The sequence below is a fragment of the Leucoraja erinacea genome, chromosome 24 (assembly GCF_028641065.1).
Source record: "Leucoraja erinacea ecotype New England chromosome 24, Leri_hhj_1, whole genome shotgun sequence".
In the NCBI taxonomy this organism is placed as follows: Eukaryota; Metazoa; Chordata; class Chondrichthyes; order Rajiformes; family Rajidae; genus Leucoraja; species Leucoraja erinaceus.
The window spans coordinates 20,220,370-20,238,839 of NC_073400.1; the positions used below are offsets into that span (position 1 = coordinate 20,220,370).

An 18,470-nucleotide genomic window follows, 5' to 3' on the forward strand; every position below is an offset into this window, starting at 1 on the left:
AGCAATAGCCACAAGCGCGTAATTAAATGTAATGCCTATAACTGGAACTAATGCAATCGATAAATACACTCCGAATAAAAAGCTAAGGATTGAACAACTGCATTAAATGCCGTAAGCAGAATACTTTAAAGACAACGCGAACTGACCAGCAACACTTGGGCGCATCCACTACATCCGGCACTCCGAACTCTCTTCCGGGCTGGAAAGAGGGCAAACTTCCGGGAAAAGCAACAGAATGGGAATGGAGGTGGCGGTGCGCTGGATCAGCGCGGCGCTTTTTATTGGTGAGCAGGATGATGGAGCGAGGGGGCAGCGAAGATGAGGGAGGGATGAGTTAGAGAGAGGGGATTGTAGGGAGTGAGTGGTGGTGGGGGGAGGGAGAGAGTATGGGCGGCGAGGAAGGGTAAGATGGATGGAGCAAGTTCAGGGGAAGTGGGATGGTGAAAAGAGGGGGGAGGATGCCACGGGGTAGCAAGAGGTTAATGAGGGAGGCCAGGGAATGAGGGAGAAAGAGATAGGGTGGGGAGGGGTTTAGTGAAGGAGGTGGGTGCCCTAAGGAAGGTGCCACCAATGTTGTTGAGGAGGCATATAAGTAGTGCTGGGAGTGGGAGGCCGCTCTTGTCAGCAGACTCACTCCTGACTGTCCTGTGATCTTGCCCTCAGGCCTCTGCTCTGCCAACTCTGTCGAGAAGAAGATCTACATCACCCTGAATGCGACCGCTCCCTGCGTCCGGCTTATGAATGCTACCCACCAGATCGGCTGCCAGTGTGAGTCTGGTTTGGGGAGGGTGATGGGTCGGATGTGGAGAGAAGCGCACATAGAGAGTGGCTGCAAGGGTAGTGGGTTATGTGGGTGGCTGGTTTGTGTGTTGGCTGTGCGTGTGGGATGGATGCTTGGGGTGTAAACGAGGGAGCCATGGGTGAGAGGAATGTTAAACTGGGGTGTTGTTTAACGTTCCCTCCATCACAGTGAGGATGTGCTTGGTGAACTCACTGTGGTGGATGATTAATTTGTGTTTATTGTATGTTTTGTTATTATTGATTCTGTGTGTGACTGCAGGCAACATAATTTTGTTCAAACCGAAAGGTCTGAATGACAATAAAGGATCTATCTATCTATCTATTGTTGTTCAGCCATCTGATATATTTTCCTCCCCTCTCACCCTCAGCCTCCCTCAGCGGTGACACTGGGGTGATCCACCTGGTCGAGCAAGAGTCTAACCTCAGCTGGGTGTTGAGTGACGGTCCCAACCCTCCCTACATGGTCCTTTTGGAGAGCAACATGTTTACACGGTGAGTGGGCCTCCATGCTAACCCCGTGGATCTTAGCTGTGAGCCCCACAAGCACAGGAAGATTCTGCTACATTTAATCTGGGTTACACCTCCTTTGCTTCATTCCATTCTCTCCCCCATCTTCCGCTTGTTCTCCTTCCTCTCCCATTATCCTCACCCAGCCCCCTCGCCCCTGGGCTCTTTCTGAGGATATCGCCCCTAGTCTTGCTTTCCCTGCTGTATGTTCCCTCAGGGACGTGATGCTGAGTCTGAAGTCATCCAGTCGCGTGTCTGGCGTAGCTGCGATCCTGCCGCCCTCTCCAGCTCCCGGACAACTTTCACCTGATCTCAAGTGCCCCAACGATGGTTTTGGTAAGTGTTCGCCCATCCTTCTGAACCCTCCTTCCGTCCACCAACCCTCCTCCTTGCTCCACCCCCGTCTCCATTGACTCTTACACACATCTGTAGATACACCGTAGTAAACTTACTGTCGGGTTGCTTCACAGCTTGGTTTTGGATTGTAAAATACTGCAGTTGTAGATGCAGCCCATTCCATTGCACAGACCAGATTCCCCTCCATTAGAAACATAGAACATGTGTGCAGTAGTAGGCCATTCGGCCCTTCGAGCCTGCACCGCCATTCAATATGATCATGGCTGATCATCCAACTCGGTATCCTGTACCTGCCTTCTCTCCATACCCACTGATCCCTTTAGCCATAAGGGCCACATCCAACTCCCTCTTAAATATAACCAATGAACTGGCCTCAACTACCTTCTGTGGCAGAGAATTCCAGAGATTCACCACTCTCTGTGTGAAAAATGTTTTCATCATCTCGGTCCTAAAAGATTTCCCCCTTATCCTTAAACTGTGACCCCTTGTTCTGGACTTCCCCAACATCAGGAACAATATTCCTGCATCTAGACTGTCCAACCCCTTAAGAATTTTGTACGTTTCTATAAGATCCCCCCTCAATCTTCTGAATTCTAGCGAGTACAAGCCGAGTCTATCCAGTCTTTCTTCATATGAAAGTCCTGACATCCCAGGAATCAGTCTGGTGAACCTTCTCTGTACTCCCTCTATGGCAAGAATGTCTTTCCTCAGATTAGGAGACCAAAACTGCACGCAATACTCCAGGTGTGGTCTCACCAAGACCCTGTACAACTGCAGTAGAACCTCCCTGCTCCTATAGTCAAATCCTTTTGCTATGAATGTTAACATTGACTCCATCTACACTTCACGTTGCCTCTGGAAAGCTAACGTAATTAAATACTTTTCCCACCACGGTCATTCTGCCTTCTCTATGTTCCAATCGGGCAGAACATATAAAAACTTGAAAACATGCACCATCAGACTCGGGAAGACATTCTTTCCATCTGTTATCGGGCATTAGCCAGGGCACTGTCCCGATTCTCCAACCTACCTCATTGTGAACATTGAACTATTACTCTGTCATGCTGAAAACTATATTCTGTACTCTGTATCTTTCCCTTCACTCTACCTGTTGTACTTGACTTCGGCTTAATAGTATTATCTGATTTGATTAGATGGCATGCAAAACAAAGCTTTCCCCTGTGCCTTCAAATACATGGCAATAATAAACCTAAATGTAAATACAGACATGGGCTGATCAGTTGCTGAGGAGTTGTGAATGGAACTGAACGTGTAGATCATCAGTGACCCATTCTGACCTTCAGATGGAAGCAGCTGAAGATGATGGGGCCCGGGACACTGCAGTGAGGAACTCCTGCAATGATGTCCTGGGGCTGTGATCAGTGACCTCTGTCACCCACACCATCTTCCTCAGTGTGAGGTTTGATTACAGCCATTGAAGTGTTTTCCTTTTGCTGCCCACCTCCATATGACGCATCAATGGATCCACCTTCCTGAACATTTTGATTTTTAAAAACCCTGCAAATTCGAACAGAATTATAATTTTGTTAATCATAATAGTCAGTGTAGAAATGGGCCCTTTGGCCCAACTCGCCCACACTGGCCAACATGTCACTGCTCCAAGGTAGACGCAAAATGCAGGAGTAACTCAGCGGGTCAGGCAGCATCTCTGAAGAGAAGGAATGGGTGACGTTTTGAGTCGAGACCCTTCTTGAAGGTATGTCAAGAGTGTTTTATTGTCTTTTGTCCCAGATAGAACAATGAAATTCCTACTTGCTGCAGCAGAACCGAATATACAAACATAGTATGATATGACAAACAAGAGAGAGAAAAGAAAAGCTCATTGTGTGTGTATATATACACATACTCACAACATACCCATATTATATGTATGTATATGTGTGTGTATTTGACCCTATCTCCCTGCCACTCCTTTAAGCACTTTTAAGGAACCATACACCTTCACTCCTAGATCCCTCTCCTCGACAACACTACCCAGGGCCCTACCATTCACTGTATAGGTCCTGCCTATGTTAGACTTCCCAAAATGTAACATTTCTTTATCCTAAGTTCTCTCGACCATTCCTCAGCCCACCTGGCCAATCGATCAAGATCCAACTGCAATTTATCACAACCACCTTCACTATCTGCAAAAACACCCACTTTTGTATCATCAAACTTGCTAACCTTGCCATGTATGTTCTCATCCAAATCATTGATACAGATGACAAACAATAATGGGTCCAGCACCAAACCATGAGGCAAACCACTAGTCACGGGCCTCCAGTCCGAGAAGCAACCTTCCTCCATCAACCTTTGCTTCTTGTCATGAAGCTGATTTTCTATCCATTCAGCTATCTCGCTTTGGATCCCATGCGACCTAACCTTTCAGAGCAGCATACCATGCGGAACCTTGTCGAATACTTTGATGAAGTCCAAAGGTTGATGAGGGTAGACCTGTAGATGTACCCTCATCAACCTTTTTGGTCCCGTCTTCAAAAAAACTTAATCAAACTGGTTGGACACGACCTCCCAAGTAGAAAACCATACTGACTGTTCCTAATCAGCCCATGTCATCTAAATACCTGTATATCCTATCCTTCAGAATACTCTCTAGTAACTTTCCAACTACGGATGTTAAGCTCACTGGCCCATAGTTCCCAGCATTTTCCTTGCAGCCCTTCTTGAATAGAGGCAAATTTCCGGCACCTGTATTTAAAGACTACTCGTAAATTTCAACCAGGGCTCCCACAATTTCCTCTCTTGTTTCCCACAATGTCCTCGGATATATATGATCAGGCCCATGAGATTTATCCACCATCATACATGATATTACCTTCAGCACCTCTTCGACTGTAGCACTGACTACTCTCGTGACACTTCCAATGACTGCCCCAAGTTCCTCCGTCCTCCTGTCTTTCTCCTTGGCAAATACAGATGAGATATACTAATTAAGGGCCTTGCCCATTTCCTGTGGCTCCACTCAGAGGTGACTGATTGCTGATGGATCCCACTCTAGTTACCCTTTTCCCCCATGTGTCTTTATAATAATTGAACAGATAAGTTGCAACATGTATAGCATTTAGTAATTGCAATAACTGCACACCAATTTTTCTAGATGCATCTTTAGTGGAGGTTGGTGAGGCGTTTAATGAGGTAGGAGCAGGGTATAGGAGGGGGACGGGGGAGGATGTTTCGGGAGGTAAGATATGGAGGTGTTTAGGGGAAAGATATTTTGGGAGGGTGATGTTGGGGTGTAGAGGATTAAGGAGGTAAGGGGAGGATTTTATTAGAGAGGTAGTGTAAGTGGATTTTAGGGAAGACGGTGTTCTTTGGAAGGCAGTGGGGAGGGTGTATAGGCAGCTGGAAGAGGGGGGTGTTTAGGGAGGTGGGATAGGTTTAGGGCAGGTGGCGTTGTTTCGGGCCGCAGAGGCAGGGTCTGTGTTTAGGAAGGGACAGGGAGGTGGATGGAGAGACAATGCAGCTGCTGAGGGGGCTTTCCATCAGGGTTAGATTAGGTGGTGGGGAAAGGGCTGGGAATAGAATCCATTGGGCTGCTCTAGACAGGGACCGTATGGATTCAGGTAGGTCGCCCCCGCCCTGATGAATGCGCTGAATACCGAGGGAGATAAGAGATTGCAGTGTTGAGGGTTTTGGAGAATGGGTCAGACTGGCCCTGATCTCAGTGATCACAGGTTCAAAGTGCTGAGTGGTCTATTCTGGGTCAGTTTATTCTGCACTTGTGTACTTGCAGGGCTATATTCCCTGAATTACGGGCCTGAGTACGCCCATTGCAACGAGACCCTCTGGAACCCCGAGGGCAACGGCCTCTCCTACGATGACTTCCCCTTCCCGGTCTTTATGCTGAAGGACGAGAACGAGACACAGGTCATCCGCCAGGTGAGACGGCATGTGCAATGGGAACTGCAGGAGGCCATTCAGCCCTATGCAGGGTTTACTGCACCGGAGGTTAACACAGGAGGCTATTCCGTCCCTCTCCAGCATGCTACACAGCATCATGAAGGGACTCTTCCTCCCTGTCCCACAGGAACAGGAGGCCATTCAGGCCCATTGGAAGCAGTCGCATAGGAACAGGAAGAGGCTCTCGGCTTTTCTTATCCGTTGATGGGATAAGTGGGCGGTGAGGTAATGGTCAGACAGAATGTGCCACCCAGTGTGATTGACACTGTTCACCTCCCATCACCAGTGTTACAAGGACCACAACCACCCGAGGGAGGGCGCAGCACCGGCGTTCCCGCTCTGCGCCATGCAACTGTCGTCCCACATGCATGGGGTGAAGGACACGGTGACGTGTATGAGGCGCAGCAGGGGGCAGGTCTCCATCACACTCAACACTGGTGAGTGGCCTCCGCTCCCCCCCCCCCCCCCCCCCCCCCCCCCCCCCCCCCCCCCCCCCCCCCCCCTCTACCCATCCCAACCCTTTTCTGGTCTCTTCCTCTGCAACCCCGCTTACCCCCTCCCCCGCCGCTCAGCTTGCCCCCTCCCCGGCAGCCCTGCCCCCCCATTTCCCGCAGCCCAGCTCCCCCCCCCCCCCCCCCCCCCCCTGACAGCCCACCTCACCCTGCTCACTGACGGCCCAGCCCGCCCCCTCCCTGGCAACCAGCTCGCCCAACTCATCCTCTCCCCCATGACCCCATTCCAAGGCACTTCTCCCATTGCTTTCCCCTCCCCCTCATCTTGTTCTTCTTTCCTCACTCTGTTACAGACGATGTCTGTGACCCGCTGTCGGACTTCAACGTCTGGACGACCACTCAGCCCATCAATAAGTCTGGTGTTGCTAGTCCGGAGGATCGCTTTGTTGTGGCTGCAGCCCGGGTGAGTATTGGGACAGGAGTCTGACTGTGCTTTCTCCTGTCAATCTTGGCAGTCATTCTTTCTCCCCACCCCGCTCGCACATACTGGAAGACTACCCTCCGCCCGATACGTTTTCCCCTACTCCTCACCAAGGCACAGGCCAAATCCTTTCAGCACCTTCAGACCACATCCCTGGCTCCCTGTCCGTCCACATCCACCCTCCCTCGTCTATCCTTTTCATACCTCTCGTTTCCATCTCCCCTCACTCTCAGTCTGAGGAAGGGTCTCGACCTGAAACATCACCTATTTCTATTCTCCAGAGATGCTGACTGACCTGCTGAGTTACTCCAGCAGTTTAGTCTTTCTTCTGCACCCACTAAGCTGACCCTTGCTGCAGCCCTGCCCTCTGCCATATTGATGCCCATGTCTGCGCACACACACACGTCCAGTACACTGCACACAGGCTTAGCCCCTTCCTTTTTGAAATGTCCTCAACTTCTATAACAATAATGTGCTAACCTGTCTTGCAGCTGGATAGCCGCTCCTTCTTTTGGGAAGTTGCTCCGGGCACCGACAGCGCCGTCTCTGGATTTATCGTGCTCCTAGCTGCGGCTGAGGCCCTTGCTCGGACCCCTGATGTCGAGTCTCTGCCGAAGAACATCATGTTCCTCCTCTTCCAGGGGGTGAGCTCCCTGAGCCAGGCTGCTCCACACTATCCCGTCATGCACTCTCAGGGCATTCTACACTGTCCTGTGACACACTCCCTAGGGCACGGGATAGGCACGGAATGAAACCCCTCTACAATATCTTGTCACAGTGAAGAATGAAGCTCCTGTCACTCCGTCCTGTCTAACTCACTGGGCATGGTTAGACACATGGGGTGAAGTTTTCTCTGCATTGTTCTGTCACACACTCTCAAAGCACAGGGTAAACACAGAGGTAAACTCCGCTGTTCCATTACACCCTCTCAAGGCACAGTAGAAACTGAACTTCCGTCTACACTGTCCCGTCACATGGACACAGGGCAGACACAGAGTGAAGCCCTTCACACCGTCCCATCTACCTCACTGGGTGCAGTTAAACACATGAAGTGAAGCTTCCTTTACACTGTTCCGTCACGCACGGGTTAGACACAGACACACAGTGAAGCTTCCTCTGCACCGTTCGGTCACACATCCCAGACCACAGTGTAGACAAGGACACAGCGTAAAGCTTCCTCCATCCCATCACACACTGCCAGGGCATGGGGTAGTACATGTTAGAATGAGCTTTGCTGATTTTGTTTTTTTCCTTGCCTTTGCCCCGCACCACTCCCCAGGAGACATTTGACTACATTGGCAGCTCTCGGATGGTTTATGACATGACCAACGGTAAATTTCCCATTGCGTTGGAGAACATAGATTCCTTCATAGAGTTAAATCAGGTACGCTGTTTATGTGACAACCTAGGTCAGGTAGTATGTCTCAGACCAGGAGATGCATTCAGGGGGTGAAGTAAGAGGTGGGTGAGAGAGGTATGGAGAACTAGAGAACCGAGTTAAGAAGGGGTCAAAAACGATGTTGGAAAGAATGGGATTAAATCAGGTTCAATATTAAAAGTTGTGAGGAAAGATGGTGTATTACAGCACGCGGGACGCGATGATAGATTGGACATAAGGGGGCGGTGGGGGGGGATAGGCTCTAGAGTGAATGTGGTATTAATAAGTGTGTGAGGAGTAGGTGCAGAGAGGCAATAGATTAGGTGTGGTTTTAAAGGGTGCTGTCGTGTTGGAAGACTTAGATTAGATGAGGTGAGATGTTGAAGAGTAAAGCGGGGTGGGATGGAACTGTGGGATTAGAACCCATGGGCTGGAAATGGCTGCAGCAATTTGGGACTGGTTGTGAGGTTTGATAAATTGCAACTGCCTGATGTTTTTAAATTACAGATTGGCATTGGAACATCGTCAGAAATTTGGGCTCATACTGATCCAGTTTCATTGCGCAATTCCACAGTAAATGAACAGGTAGGATTGTCCTTGGCCTGCTCTGCCGATGTTTTTAAAATTCTACAGATTGGCATTGGAACATCGTCAGAAATTTGGGCTCATACTGATCCAGTTTCATTGCGCAATTCCACAGTAAATGAACAGGTAGGATTGTCCTTGGCCTGCTCTTGCCGAAAGGTGTTTGGGGGTTTGAATTCTCTACACATATCAGCAGTACCAGCACACATAGTCTCCTGCCTCTACTTCTACCCTCCAACGACACATTCTCCTGGCACGGGTAATGAAGATTGACGAGGGAGGAGGGTGCACTAGGGAACTGGACCTCCATCTTCCTTACCAGCCTTACGTGTGGCACCTTATCAAAGGCTTTCTGAAAATCTAAGTAAACAACATCTACTGACTCTCCTTTGTCTGTCCTGCTATTTACTTCTTCAAAAAATCCCATTTGTCAAGCAAGACCTTCACAAAGCCATGCTTACTTCTGCTTATTTTATTGTGAACCAAGTACTCCGTAACCTCATTCTTTATAATGGACTCTAAAATCTTACCAACCACCGAAGTCAGACTAACCGGCCTATAGTTCCCACTGTTCTGCCTTGATCCCTTCTTGTGTAGCGGGGTAATATTGGCATTTTTCCAATCATCCGGGACCACTCCTGTCTCGAGTGATTCTTGAAATATCACTGTCAATGCATCCACAATCTCTTAAGCCACCTCTTTCAAAACCCTCTGGTCCAGGTGACTTATCCACCTTCAGCCCTTTCAACTTCCCAAGCACCTTCTCCCTCGTAATAACCACTCCACTAACTTCCATCCCCTGACTGCTTTGAATTGCTGGTGTCTTCCACTGTGAAGACTGATGCAAAAAAGTTATTCAACTTCTCTGCCATTTCTTAATTCCCCATTGTCACTTCTCCTGCATCATTCTCCAGCGGCCCAACTTCCACTCTTGCCTCTTTCTTACTCTTTATATAACTGAAGAAAATCTTGCTATCCTCGTTTATATTATTGGATAGCTTACCGTCGTATTTTCATCCTTTCTCCCCGCATTGCCTTTTTAGTTACTGCATCCTGCATAGGTAGTTTTGGACTATTCCCATAAATTAGTGCTATTGCTCAGTTGGGGAGGAGGCACAACAGTCATCCCTTAATCTAGGGTTTGAAATCCCTTCCGACAAGTGGTCTGGTCCAAGGCTTTCGGATCAGTATTAAAATTGGCTTAGTATCCCTAGTTATACCCTTCTCTGTTGGTCCTTTTGAGCCATGGTCACCGTCATCCCCTTAGGCCAGGGGCACTTTGGCTCCACCCTGTGCTCAGTTGCAATACCGACACATCCATTTTCACTGTTTCCCTCTCAAATTGTAGATTAAAACTTATGTTGTAGTTGCTACCTCCTAATGGTTCCTTTACCTTTAGTTCCTGTATCAAATCCGGTTCATTACATAACAGTAAATCCAGAATTGCATTTGCCCTGGTAGGCTGCTCTAAGTATCCATCTTGGAGGCACTCTACAAATTCCCTTTCTTTGGGTCCAGTACCAACCTGATTTCCAGTCTACCTGCATATTGAACTCTCCCATTGCGTTTTTTACATGCCAATTTTATCTCCTGATGTAACTTGTACCCTATACCTGACTACTGTTTGTAGGCCTGCAAATAACTACAATTAGACTGTTTTTATGCATAATTTCACAAATGTATCCACAATGACTCTATATCTTCTGATCCTATGTCACCCCTCACTAAGGACTGGATTTTATTCCTAACCAACAGAGCTATCCCACCCACTCTGCCCACCATCCAGTCTTTCCGACAGGACGTATAACCCCGAATATTCAGCTCGCTCTCAGTAACCCCTTCGTTCGATATTGATGCCTTCTTTCTGACCCCCTTTTGATACTGGCATACTCAAAGTGATTCCTGATAATACTAATACCCTCAAGATGTGTCCCCATAAATATTGACACACTCAAGGCGAGCTGCTGTAAATGTTGACCCACTCAAGGTGAGCCCGTGTCCATGTATACACTCTCCCGATGACACCCTGTTACACATCGTCGATTTATACCACCAGGGAATATGGAAGTGAAGGTTCTGGGCCTGACGGTTTTGTCCGGCAGGTTATTGAGGAAGGGAGACGCATGTATTGGAGACCTGGAGCTTGCTGCCATTCAGAATGTTGGAACAGGAAATGATTGATAGTTTTTCCACTGTAATGAGATTGGCAGGAATAGACATTTGCTGGGGAGGGGGCAGATGAAGGTGTTGAGGTTGCCTGGGTCGTTGTATGGAACCCCTCGCTGAGCTGTGTGTCGTGTGCTGGAATAATTTTCTGTTGGCTGTAGGTTCAGAAGCTGCTGGCGTCCTTCTCCAAAGTCACAGCCGGAATGAACATCAGCGTTCGGCAGCCGAATCAGAGCCAGCCCCTGCCCCCGTCATCTTTCCAGAGGTTCCTACGGAAGAGGATCATCCCTGGAGCCGTACTCACCGACCACCAGGCCAGCTTCGCCAACAGGTCTGCACCCCACTGCAGTGGCACAGCCCTGCACCCTGCATGTATTGCGAAACGGAAAGCCCCCTCTTATCCTCCAGTTCCAGGAAAGAGCCACTCGCTACTGTTCAACATGTTTCTTGATTTTCTGCTTGACAGTCAAGATGTCCCAATGCTATTGTGAGGTAGGAAACGGGGCATTTATTTGTAGGACAGCAAGTTCCCATCATCGGCAATGTTCTGACAGGATAGTGATGCCAATGGATAAATGTTAGCCTGGGATAAGTGTATGCCCCTTCCACCATTAATGCTGCCCCACAATGGTTCCATCAGTCTGACTTGGTGACCTATTTCTCAGTCAGGTAGTTATGGGACTTGGAGAGGAACATGCAGGCCTTATTCATCTTGGTGGTAGAGCTTAAGGAACCGATTGATGGGCTGCTATGTTCTGCACAGTGTCAAGTTGCCTGCACTCATCCAGGCAAGTGGACATTGTTGCATTACACTCCTGTGTTGTGACCTGCAGATGGGGTTAAAGGCTTTTGGGTGTCAGGGAGTGAATCACTCCCACAGGTTGGCTGGCCTCTGATATGTTCATGTAATCTCACTCTCCCCTCGTACATACTCTGTATAACCCCACCCAGTCTCAACTATCTCTCCCATCACTTCCACCCGCCTTAGGTGGTTGGTCCAACTGACAAATGCAGAGAAATTTGCAGGCGTTGGGTTTGTGGAATATTCCCATGAGAAGATTGTCAGGAGTGGACACAATGGAACCAGGGTTCGTGAAAGCGGTGGATTGGGGGAAGGTGCTTCCACCCGCGGACGGTTCACTGAACAGGAGATTGGGTTTAAATTTCCCCGCAGAAGGATGGTGTAAGGGGAAAGAGTGATGGGGAGATAGTTGATCCGTGCCCTAACAGGGAACTAAAGAAGCATTGGAGGAGTTATGGCAGAAGAGAGAAGTGGACATGCTGGACTGAAATGACGGCTGGAACTGAGACGGTTCTATGAGCCAACAACACTTTAAATCCTGTAACTTATTATCCTAGGTATTACCAGAGTGTGTACGATCTGGGAGAAAATATTGGGCTGCGATACCCAGATGGACTGACTCCTGAGGAGGCTCTGAACCATATCACAGACACAGCAAAGGTAAGAGAGAGATATGGTGGAGACTGTAATTGTCAACCCTTTGTAATATTAACTCTTGCTCGGGAACCCCCGTGCCTAATGCTTTCCCTTGTAAACATTAACCCTCTTCCTTGCCTGACCTCTGAACTTGACCTGGACGATCTATTGCTCACAGGCACTTGCGGATGTGGCTTCCCTCGTTGCACGAACTCTGTACCTGCAGGCAGGGGGCAACGGTAGCCTGGAAAACATCACAGCCAACGCGCAAACAGTAAGGTTCCCATTGCTTATGCCATCACTTTTGGGGTGCTATGGAGAGGATTTACTGGACTGCTCCAAAAGGATCAGGTTTTGTAGAAGAATAATTAGAATTGACTGTCTGTTCAAGGAATAGTACCGTGCTGTACGAGTCCATGACTTCCATGCTGTACGAATCTATGACTTCAGGGATATTGGGCAATTGATAGAAGGGTAAATAAAGTTTGGTGCAACGGGCAGAGGTCAAGGGGAGCGTTGCCCACTAGAGAAGCGTTTCTGTAGAACAGTATTGAGCGGACTCGCTCAGCAGGAGGTTCTTTGTAATTCACAGTAATTTGGTGAAGGATGGAGAAAATATTTGTACCCAGATTGCACATAGTGGAAGAGAAAAGCAGAAGTGAGGGGCAGCGACATTGAGGAATGAGTGCACGATGTGGGAAGATAAGAGTGCGGAATTAAGAATGAACAGAGCGTCAGTGGGCTATAGAATGATGAGAGGCGGGTGGAAGTGATGGGAGAGATAGTTGAGACTGGGTGGGGTTATACAGAATATGTACGAGGGGAGAGTGAGATTACACTGGGTGGGATATCAAAGGTTTTGTGAAGTTGGGAGAGTTGGATTAGTAAAGGTTGGATATTAAAGTGTGCAGGGAATGTGGGATTACATTGGGTGGGATATTAGTGTTCAGGGAGTGGGGTAAAGTGATGTTGTACTGAGATCTTCAAAGGGAGGGGAGACTGAGTGGGTTTATAGTGGACGAAATGTTAAAGGATACAGTTGGAGGAGATTATTTCTTCATATGCCAGCATGGATATTCAGCCCACAGAATTTCTTTCTCCAGGTGACCCGAATGCTGTATGGATTTGTAATCAATTGGAATAATTCCTGGTTCCACTCGATCATCAGTCAGGACAAAAATGACATATTTACAAGTAAGCACTGTGGGATGGGGAGTCTTAAGCAAACCACAAAGTGCTGGAATAACTCTGCTGGTCAGGCAGCACCTCTGAAGGGGATGGATAAGTGAAGTTTTTGGTTAGGTCCATTCTTCAGATTGATTGTGGTAGTGGTGAGAAAGCTGGAAAAGTGAAGTGAATTAAGGACAAAGCCTGGCAAATGATCGATGGATACAGGTGATAGAGGTTTTATTCGGCAGATGAATGGACGAAGACTGAAGGTGAAAAACAAATAGACAAAAGGGGGTACAATAAAGGGAGGAGTGAACTGTGAAGCTAGTGGAGGAGAGAAAGGTGGAAGAAGATGGGGAGAAGTTGAAATTGCGTGGGATAAAGGGGAAAATGGGTGTGCACCCAGGTGGGGCAGAGGGAACAGAAGGCAGCAGAAAAGGTGGGGATGTTCGTTGCCTAAAATTGGAGAATTTGATTTCATACAGTTCCTTCAATATGCGTGTGTCATCAACAGGGGAGACCCAGAACAAAGACGTTGATGTGGGAAGGGGAGTTGTAATGGTTAGCAACCGAGAGATCAGCAGGCCGAGGAGGCCACATAGGGAGCACCGAATTCGGTAGATGAGATTATGGGAGGTGGATGTGAACCTGTGCTTCACTAGGAAGGGCAGCTTGGAGGGGGGGGGGGGGGCTCTTAATTCAATAGAATTGAGATATTAGAAACTGCGGTAGGGCTGGACAGGCAATAACAATGAGTCTGCCAGGGCACTTCTACTTGTGGATTTTGGGAAGATGATAGAAATGGAGAGTAAGGGGCTGGGGAACTATTTAACATTTTAATGGGCCCTTTCATAACGCAATTCGAATATAGCAGACAGACATGCCGATGTCACCCCCACCTTGCAATGTCTCCCTGGACATTTAGAGTCCCAGCCTCTGACACCACCCCCCGACTCGTTGCACCTGAGAGCCCTTCTTCACTCGCATACGATCCGGTGACACTGCTGTTGTTGCTTCTCACGTTCCAGCCCCTGTAGATGGCATTTTTTTCGGGCCTTTGTCCACTTCCCGCTCGACTGCTGCCGCCTCCTCCTCGCATTGCTCTCTCCTCGGCCTCATTCCAAACCACCCCTCCCCCTAACACAGCCTCCTCGTCCTCTTCCGGAGTCGCCCACATACTCCATGTTGGAAGTCGCAACAGGTGAGAGGGTAGAGAGCCACACGATGACCGAGCACATCTTGTAATTGGAAGTGGCATGTAGCCAGAGGCTACAATGCGAGCCACAAAACAGCTGTGTGAACTGGTGAAGAAGGCCAGCAGCATTGGCGCCTAGTTTTAAAGTGAAACGACACCGTGCTGGAGTAACTTGGCCAACTGAATCGGTCTGAAGAAGGGTCCTGACATCACCTATTCATATTCTCCAGCGATGCTGCCTGACACACTGAGTTACTCCAGTACTTTGTGTATAGTTCAAGTTCACGTTTATTGTCACTTAACCAAATAAGTTACAGTGAAATTGGAAGGTACAGTGAAAATTGTTCAGTTTAGAGATACAGTGTGGAAACAGCCCTTCGGCCCATCGAGTTCCCGCCAGCCAGCAATCACACCGTACACTAACACTATCCTGCTCAATTGGGGCAATTTACAGAAGTCAATTAACCTACAAATCTGTACCTCTTTGGAATGCGGGAGGAAACCAGACCACTTGGAGAAAACCCACGCGATCACACGGAGAACGTGTGATCCATGCAGACAGCATCCGTAGTCAGAATTGAACCTGGATCTCTGGCACTGTCCTTTTGTGTATTAGCCACCATCTGAAGTTCTTTGTTACAACTACATATAATGATAATACTTTACTCGGTTATAATGGACAATCTGCAATAACGGGCATTATTTCCCCCTCTCCCGTGGTCCTTTATAACGAGTGTTTACCGTGTTGAAGAGAGATCGCCAGAGTTGATGGGATCGGTGACAGCCTGCTTGATGGTGTCCTCGTGTTTCAAGGTCAAACGGTAGATATGAGGTCATGGGGTAGATATGAGGACATGTTTAAGAGCTGATGCCGGATGTCAGCAAGGTAGAGGCCAGCTTGCCAGACTACAAGAGCACCTCCCTTATCGGAGAATCTTGGTAGTGTTGAGAGTTACCCCGGTGCTGTGAGCTTGACCTGCGATTGGGGGCTTTTATCACAACATGCATGCTGGGCGGAAGTGCCTTTGCCCATGGGTTGCTGGGTGCAATGGGTGTTCATTCAAATCCACCCCAACCCACTCTTCTCACCAACCCTCTTTTCCCATCCTCTCTCTCCCTTTTCTCTCCATACAGAACAGAAACACATCTCTTTCTATGTCTCAGTCAATGAACAGACCTTCTCGACGGTGCTGGTGGAGCACGTTCTGTTTAACCTGACCGGTCATCATGCCAACCTGACTGAGGAGCAGTGTCGGGACCCCAAAAGCATCCCGCACCCCGATACCAACGTGAGTACCAACCCCTCACCCGTTGTCTCTACCATCCGCTTTACCTCCACCCGGCCTGTCCCACCACCCCCTGCAATCTTATCTCAACTGTTTCACCCCCCCCCCAGCCTACGCCATCCCATTTACCCATCCCCCCCCCCCCCCCCCCCCCCCCCCCCCCCCCCCCCCCCCCCCCCCCCCCCCCCCTCTCACCTGGCCATCTCCCCCCCGCAGCCTCTAATTGCCCTCCCTCCATGTCCATCCAAGCGCAGCGATCCTTACCCCTTCTCTCACTGCAGTCACTCATCACCCTCTCCCCTTTTCTGCCCTTAGTTTTTCAATTACATTTGGGTGCAGGGGACGAAGGCGGAGAACGCCAGCGAGCCCACCCCTTACTGCGTGCGCGCCAACGTTTGGTTGTCGCGGGCCCTGTCCCCAGCCTTCGAGCTGGCTGACTATTCCTCCACCGAGTACTCCACCTGGACCGAGAGCCGCTGGCAGAAGGTGGGGGCCCGAATCTTTTTAGTGGCCAGCAGGGAGCTGGAGGTGAGTAGTGCTTCGTGACAACTTTGCTCCTTCACTTCCCCCTTTCCCCGGTCAGAAACTTGACCAAACACAGACCCTGGCAGAGACCTGAGGGACAGGCCATGCCGTTCATTGCAGCCATGCCCTTCATTAACGGGACATGGGAGTGGAGCCTCCTCATGTGCCAGGCCACAAAAAGTGGTGTAACCCAGCGGGGTCAGGCAGGATCTCTGGAGAAAAGGAATAGATGATATTTTGGATCGAATACCTTCTTCGGACTCGGGAAAGGGGAATAAAATATATAAATGGTACTTGGGACAAATGAATGGAAAATATGCAGAAAGCAATGGTAATCAAGGAAATGTGGAGCCTGCATTGGTCCATTGTTGGCTGTGGGATAGGTGATGACGAGTTAATATAAATGGAACTTAACAGGACAAAAGTGAAACTAGTATGACGACGGATGGAGGAGGGGCTGAAAGAGAGGGATGCAATGCTTACTTGAAGTTGGAGAAATCAATATTCATACTGCTGGGTTGCAAGCTGCCCGTGAAGTATGAGTTGCTGATCCTCCAATTTGTGTTTGGCCTTGGAGCCACCTCTTAGAGTTACAGTCATACAGTGTGGAAACAGGCCCTTTATAAATGTTGTAATCGCAGAGTGCCCTCCATAATGTTTGGGACAAAGGCCCATCATTTGTTTATTGCCCCTGTACTCCACAATTTGAGATTTGTAATAGAAAAAAATCACGTGGTTAAAGTGCACATTGTCAGATTTTATTAAAAGGGATTGTTATACATTTTGGTTTCACCATGTTGAAATTACAGCTGTGTTTATACGTAGTAGTCCCACCATTTTAGGGCACCATAATGTTTGGGACACATGGCTTCACAGGTGTTTGTAATGTATATGACATTGCCGTGTCCCAAACAGTATGTGGAAGGTGTTAAGCATCATGTTTGACTCTCACCATGTTGTTGTGTCTCCTACCTCCCAACCCTCAGATCATCACGTTGGTGACCGGAATCTGCGTCCTCATCACGTCAATGGTCCTCATCCACTTCCTCAATGCCAAGTCCAACATACTCTTCTCTGGACCCCAGGAGCATAGCTCCGTCAGCTACTGACGGGGCAGCAGCGAGTCCAGTGGTTCTGAGAGTGAGTGAGTGGGTGGGTAGGTGTGTAAGGAAGAGTGAATGGGCCAGAGAGAGGGAGTGAGTATGGGGAAGAGAGTGAAGGGAGAGTGTTATTGTGACGGCGGGGGAAGTTATTGACTTGAATTATTACTGTGGTAATGCTGGATGTATTCTCAAGCATGAGGGATTGGCGGAGGCCAATTAAGGGGAAAGGGGTACCCACCATATCCAGATGACAAACCTGTTCCAATCTTGCAAATGGCCACCGCACTTGCGGATACCCCGCTCAAAATGGCCGCCACCCTTGGGAACAAACTGCTGAAAATGGCCTACACCTTTCGGAACACCCTGCTCAAAATGGCCACAACCCATGGGAATGCCCTGCTCAAACTGGCAGCCATCCTTGGTAACACACTGCAAAATGGCCACCACCCTTGGGAACAATCTGCGGAAAACGGCTACCATATTTGCAATATCCCTGGTTGAAATGGCCACAATCCTTGGGAACACTTTATTTTAAATGGCCATCATTCCTTGGGAACAGAGACATGATAAACTGCAATGGCTGGAATCTTCAGCAAAAAACAAAGTGCTGGAGGAACTCAAGTCGGGCAGCATCTGTGGAGAGAATGGACAGGTGATGGTTCTGATAGAGACCCTTCTTCAATCTGAAGAATGGTTCCATCCTGAAATGTTGTCTGTCCATTCCTTCCACAGATACTGCCTGACCCGCTGAATACCAACAACACTTTAATTTTTGCTTTTTCTGATCATCCTGTTGGTACACTGTTCAATATAGCTGATGCCTTACAAAAATGCAAATAAAAATGGCTGTCACCTGAGGGAAGGCACAATTCAAAAAGGCACTAGCACTCGTACATCAACCAGGAACTTGACAGCCTAAAGGGGTTGTCCCGTCACACACTGCACCAGGAATGATATTTGGCAAGAGGTGGCAGAACTTGCTCATTAAAATTTCATAGAATATGATGGGCAGGCCTTTGAGCCTGAGATTACAGCAGATCATGAGAGAATTTGTCTTTTGATGTCTTAATAATGGAAATAAAAATAATTGACTTCCAACCCATGG

At 48.6% G+C, this 18,470-nt stretch overlaps 2 protein-coding genes across 2 annotated transcripts in view; one reads left to right on the plus strand and one right to left on the minus strand.

The window, feature by feature from the left end:
• The window catches only part of copa (COPI coat complex subunit alpha), a 31,597-nt gene extending 31,383 nt beyond the window's left edge, over positions 1 to 214 (minus strand). The window contains exon 1 of the mRNA XM_055654698.1: positions 147 to 214. Within this exon, the coding sequence (XP_055510673.1) occupies positions 147 to 165 (19 nt within the window). The 5' untranslated portion in view covers positions 166 to 214. The remainder of the gene's footprint in view (positions 1 to 146) is intronic.
• On the plus strand, positions 153 to 18,463 carry ncstn (nicastrin). The gene is made up of 17 exons (XM_055654702.1): positions 153 to 284; positions 664 to 768; positions 1,170 to 1,293; positions 1,526 to 1,644; positions 5,420 to 5,565; positions 5,873 to 6,023; positions 6,392 to 6,501; positions 7,011 to 7,163; positions 7,799 to 7,903; positions 8,405 to 8,482; positions 10,810 to 10,979; positions 12,008 to 12,110; positions 12,265 to 12,360; positions 13,190 to 13,280; positions 15,586 to 15,740; positions 16,053 to 16,265; positions 17,249 to 18,463. Exons 1-17 carry the CDS (start codon positions 236 to 238, stop codon positions 17,369 to 17,371), a joined length of 2,091 nt encoding a protein of 696 aa, XP_055510677.1. The 5' UTR covers positions 153 to 235; the 3' UTR covers positions 17,372 to 18,463.
• Positions 18,464 to 18,470: the final 7 nt, after the last annotated feature.

Coding starts and splice junctions, on each gene's coding strand:
- ncstn (XM_055654702.1), top strand. CDS start 236: ATGGGAATGGAGGTGGCGGTGCGCTGGATCAGCGCGGCGCTTTTTATT. Junction 6,502..7,010: donor TTGTTGTGGCTGCAGCCCGG/GTGAGTATTGGG, acceptor CCTGTCTTGCAG/CTGGATAGCCGCTCCTTCTT. Junction 12,361..13,189: donor TCACAGCCAACGCGCAAACA/GTAAGGTTCCCA, acceptor TTCTTTCTCCAG/GTGACCCGAATGCTGTATGG.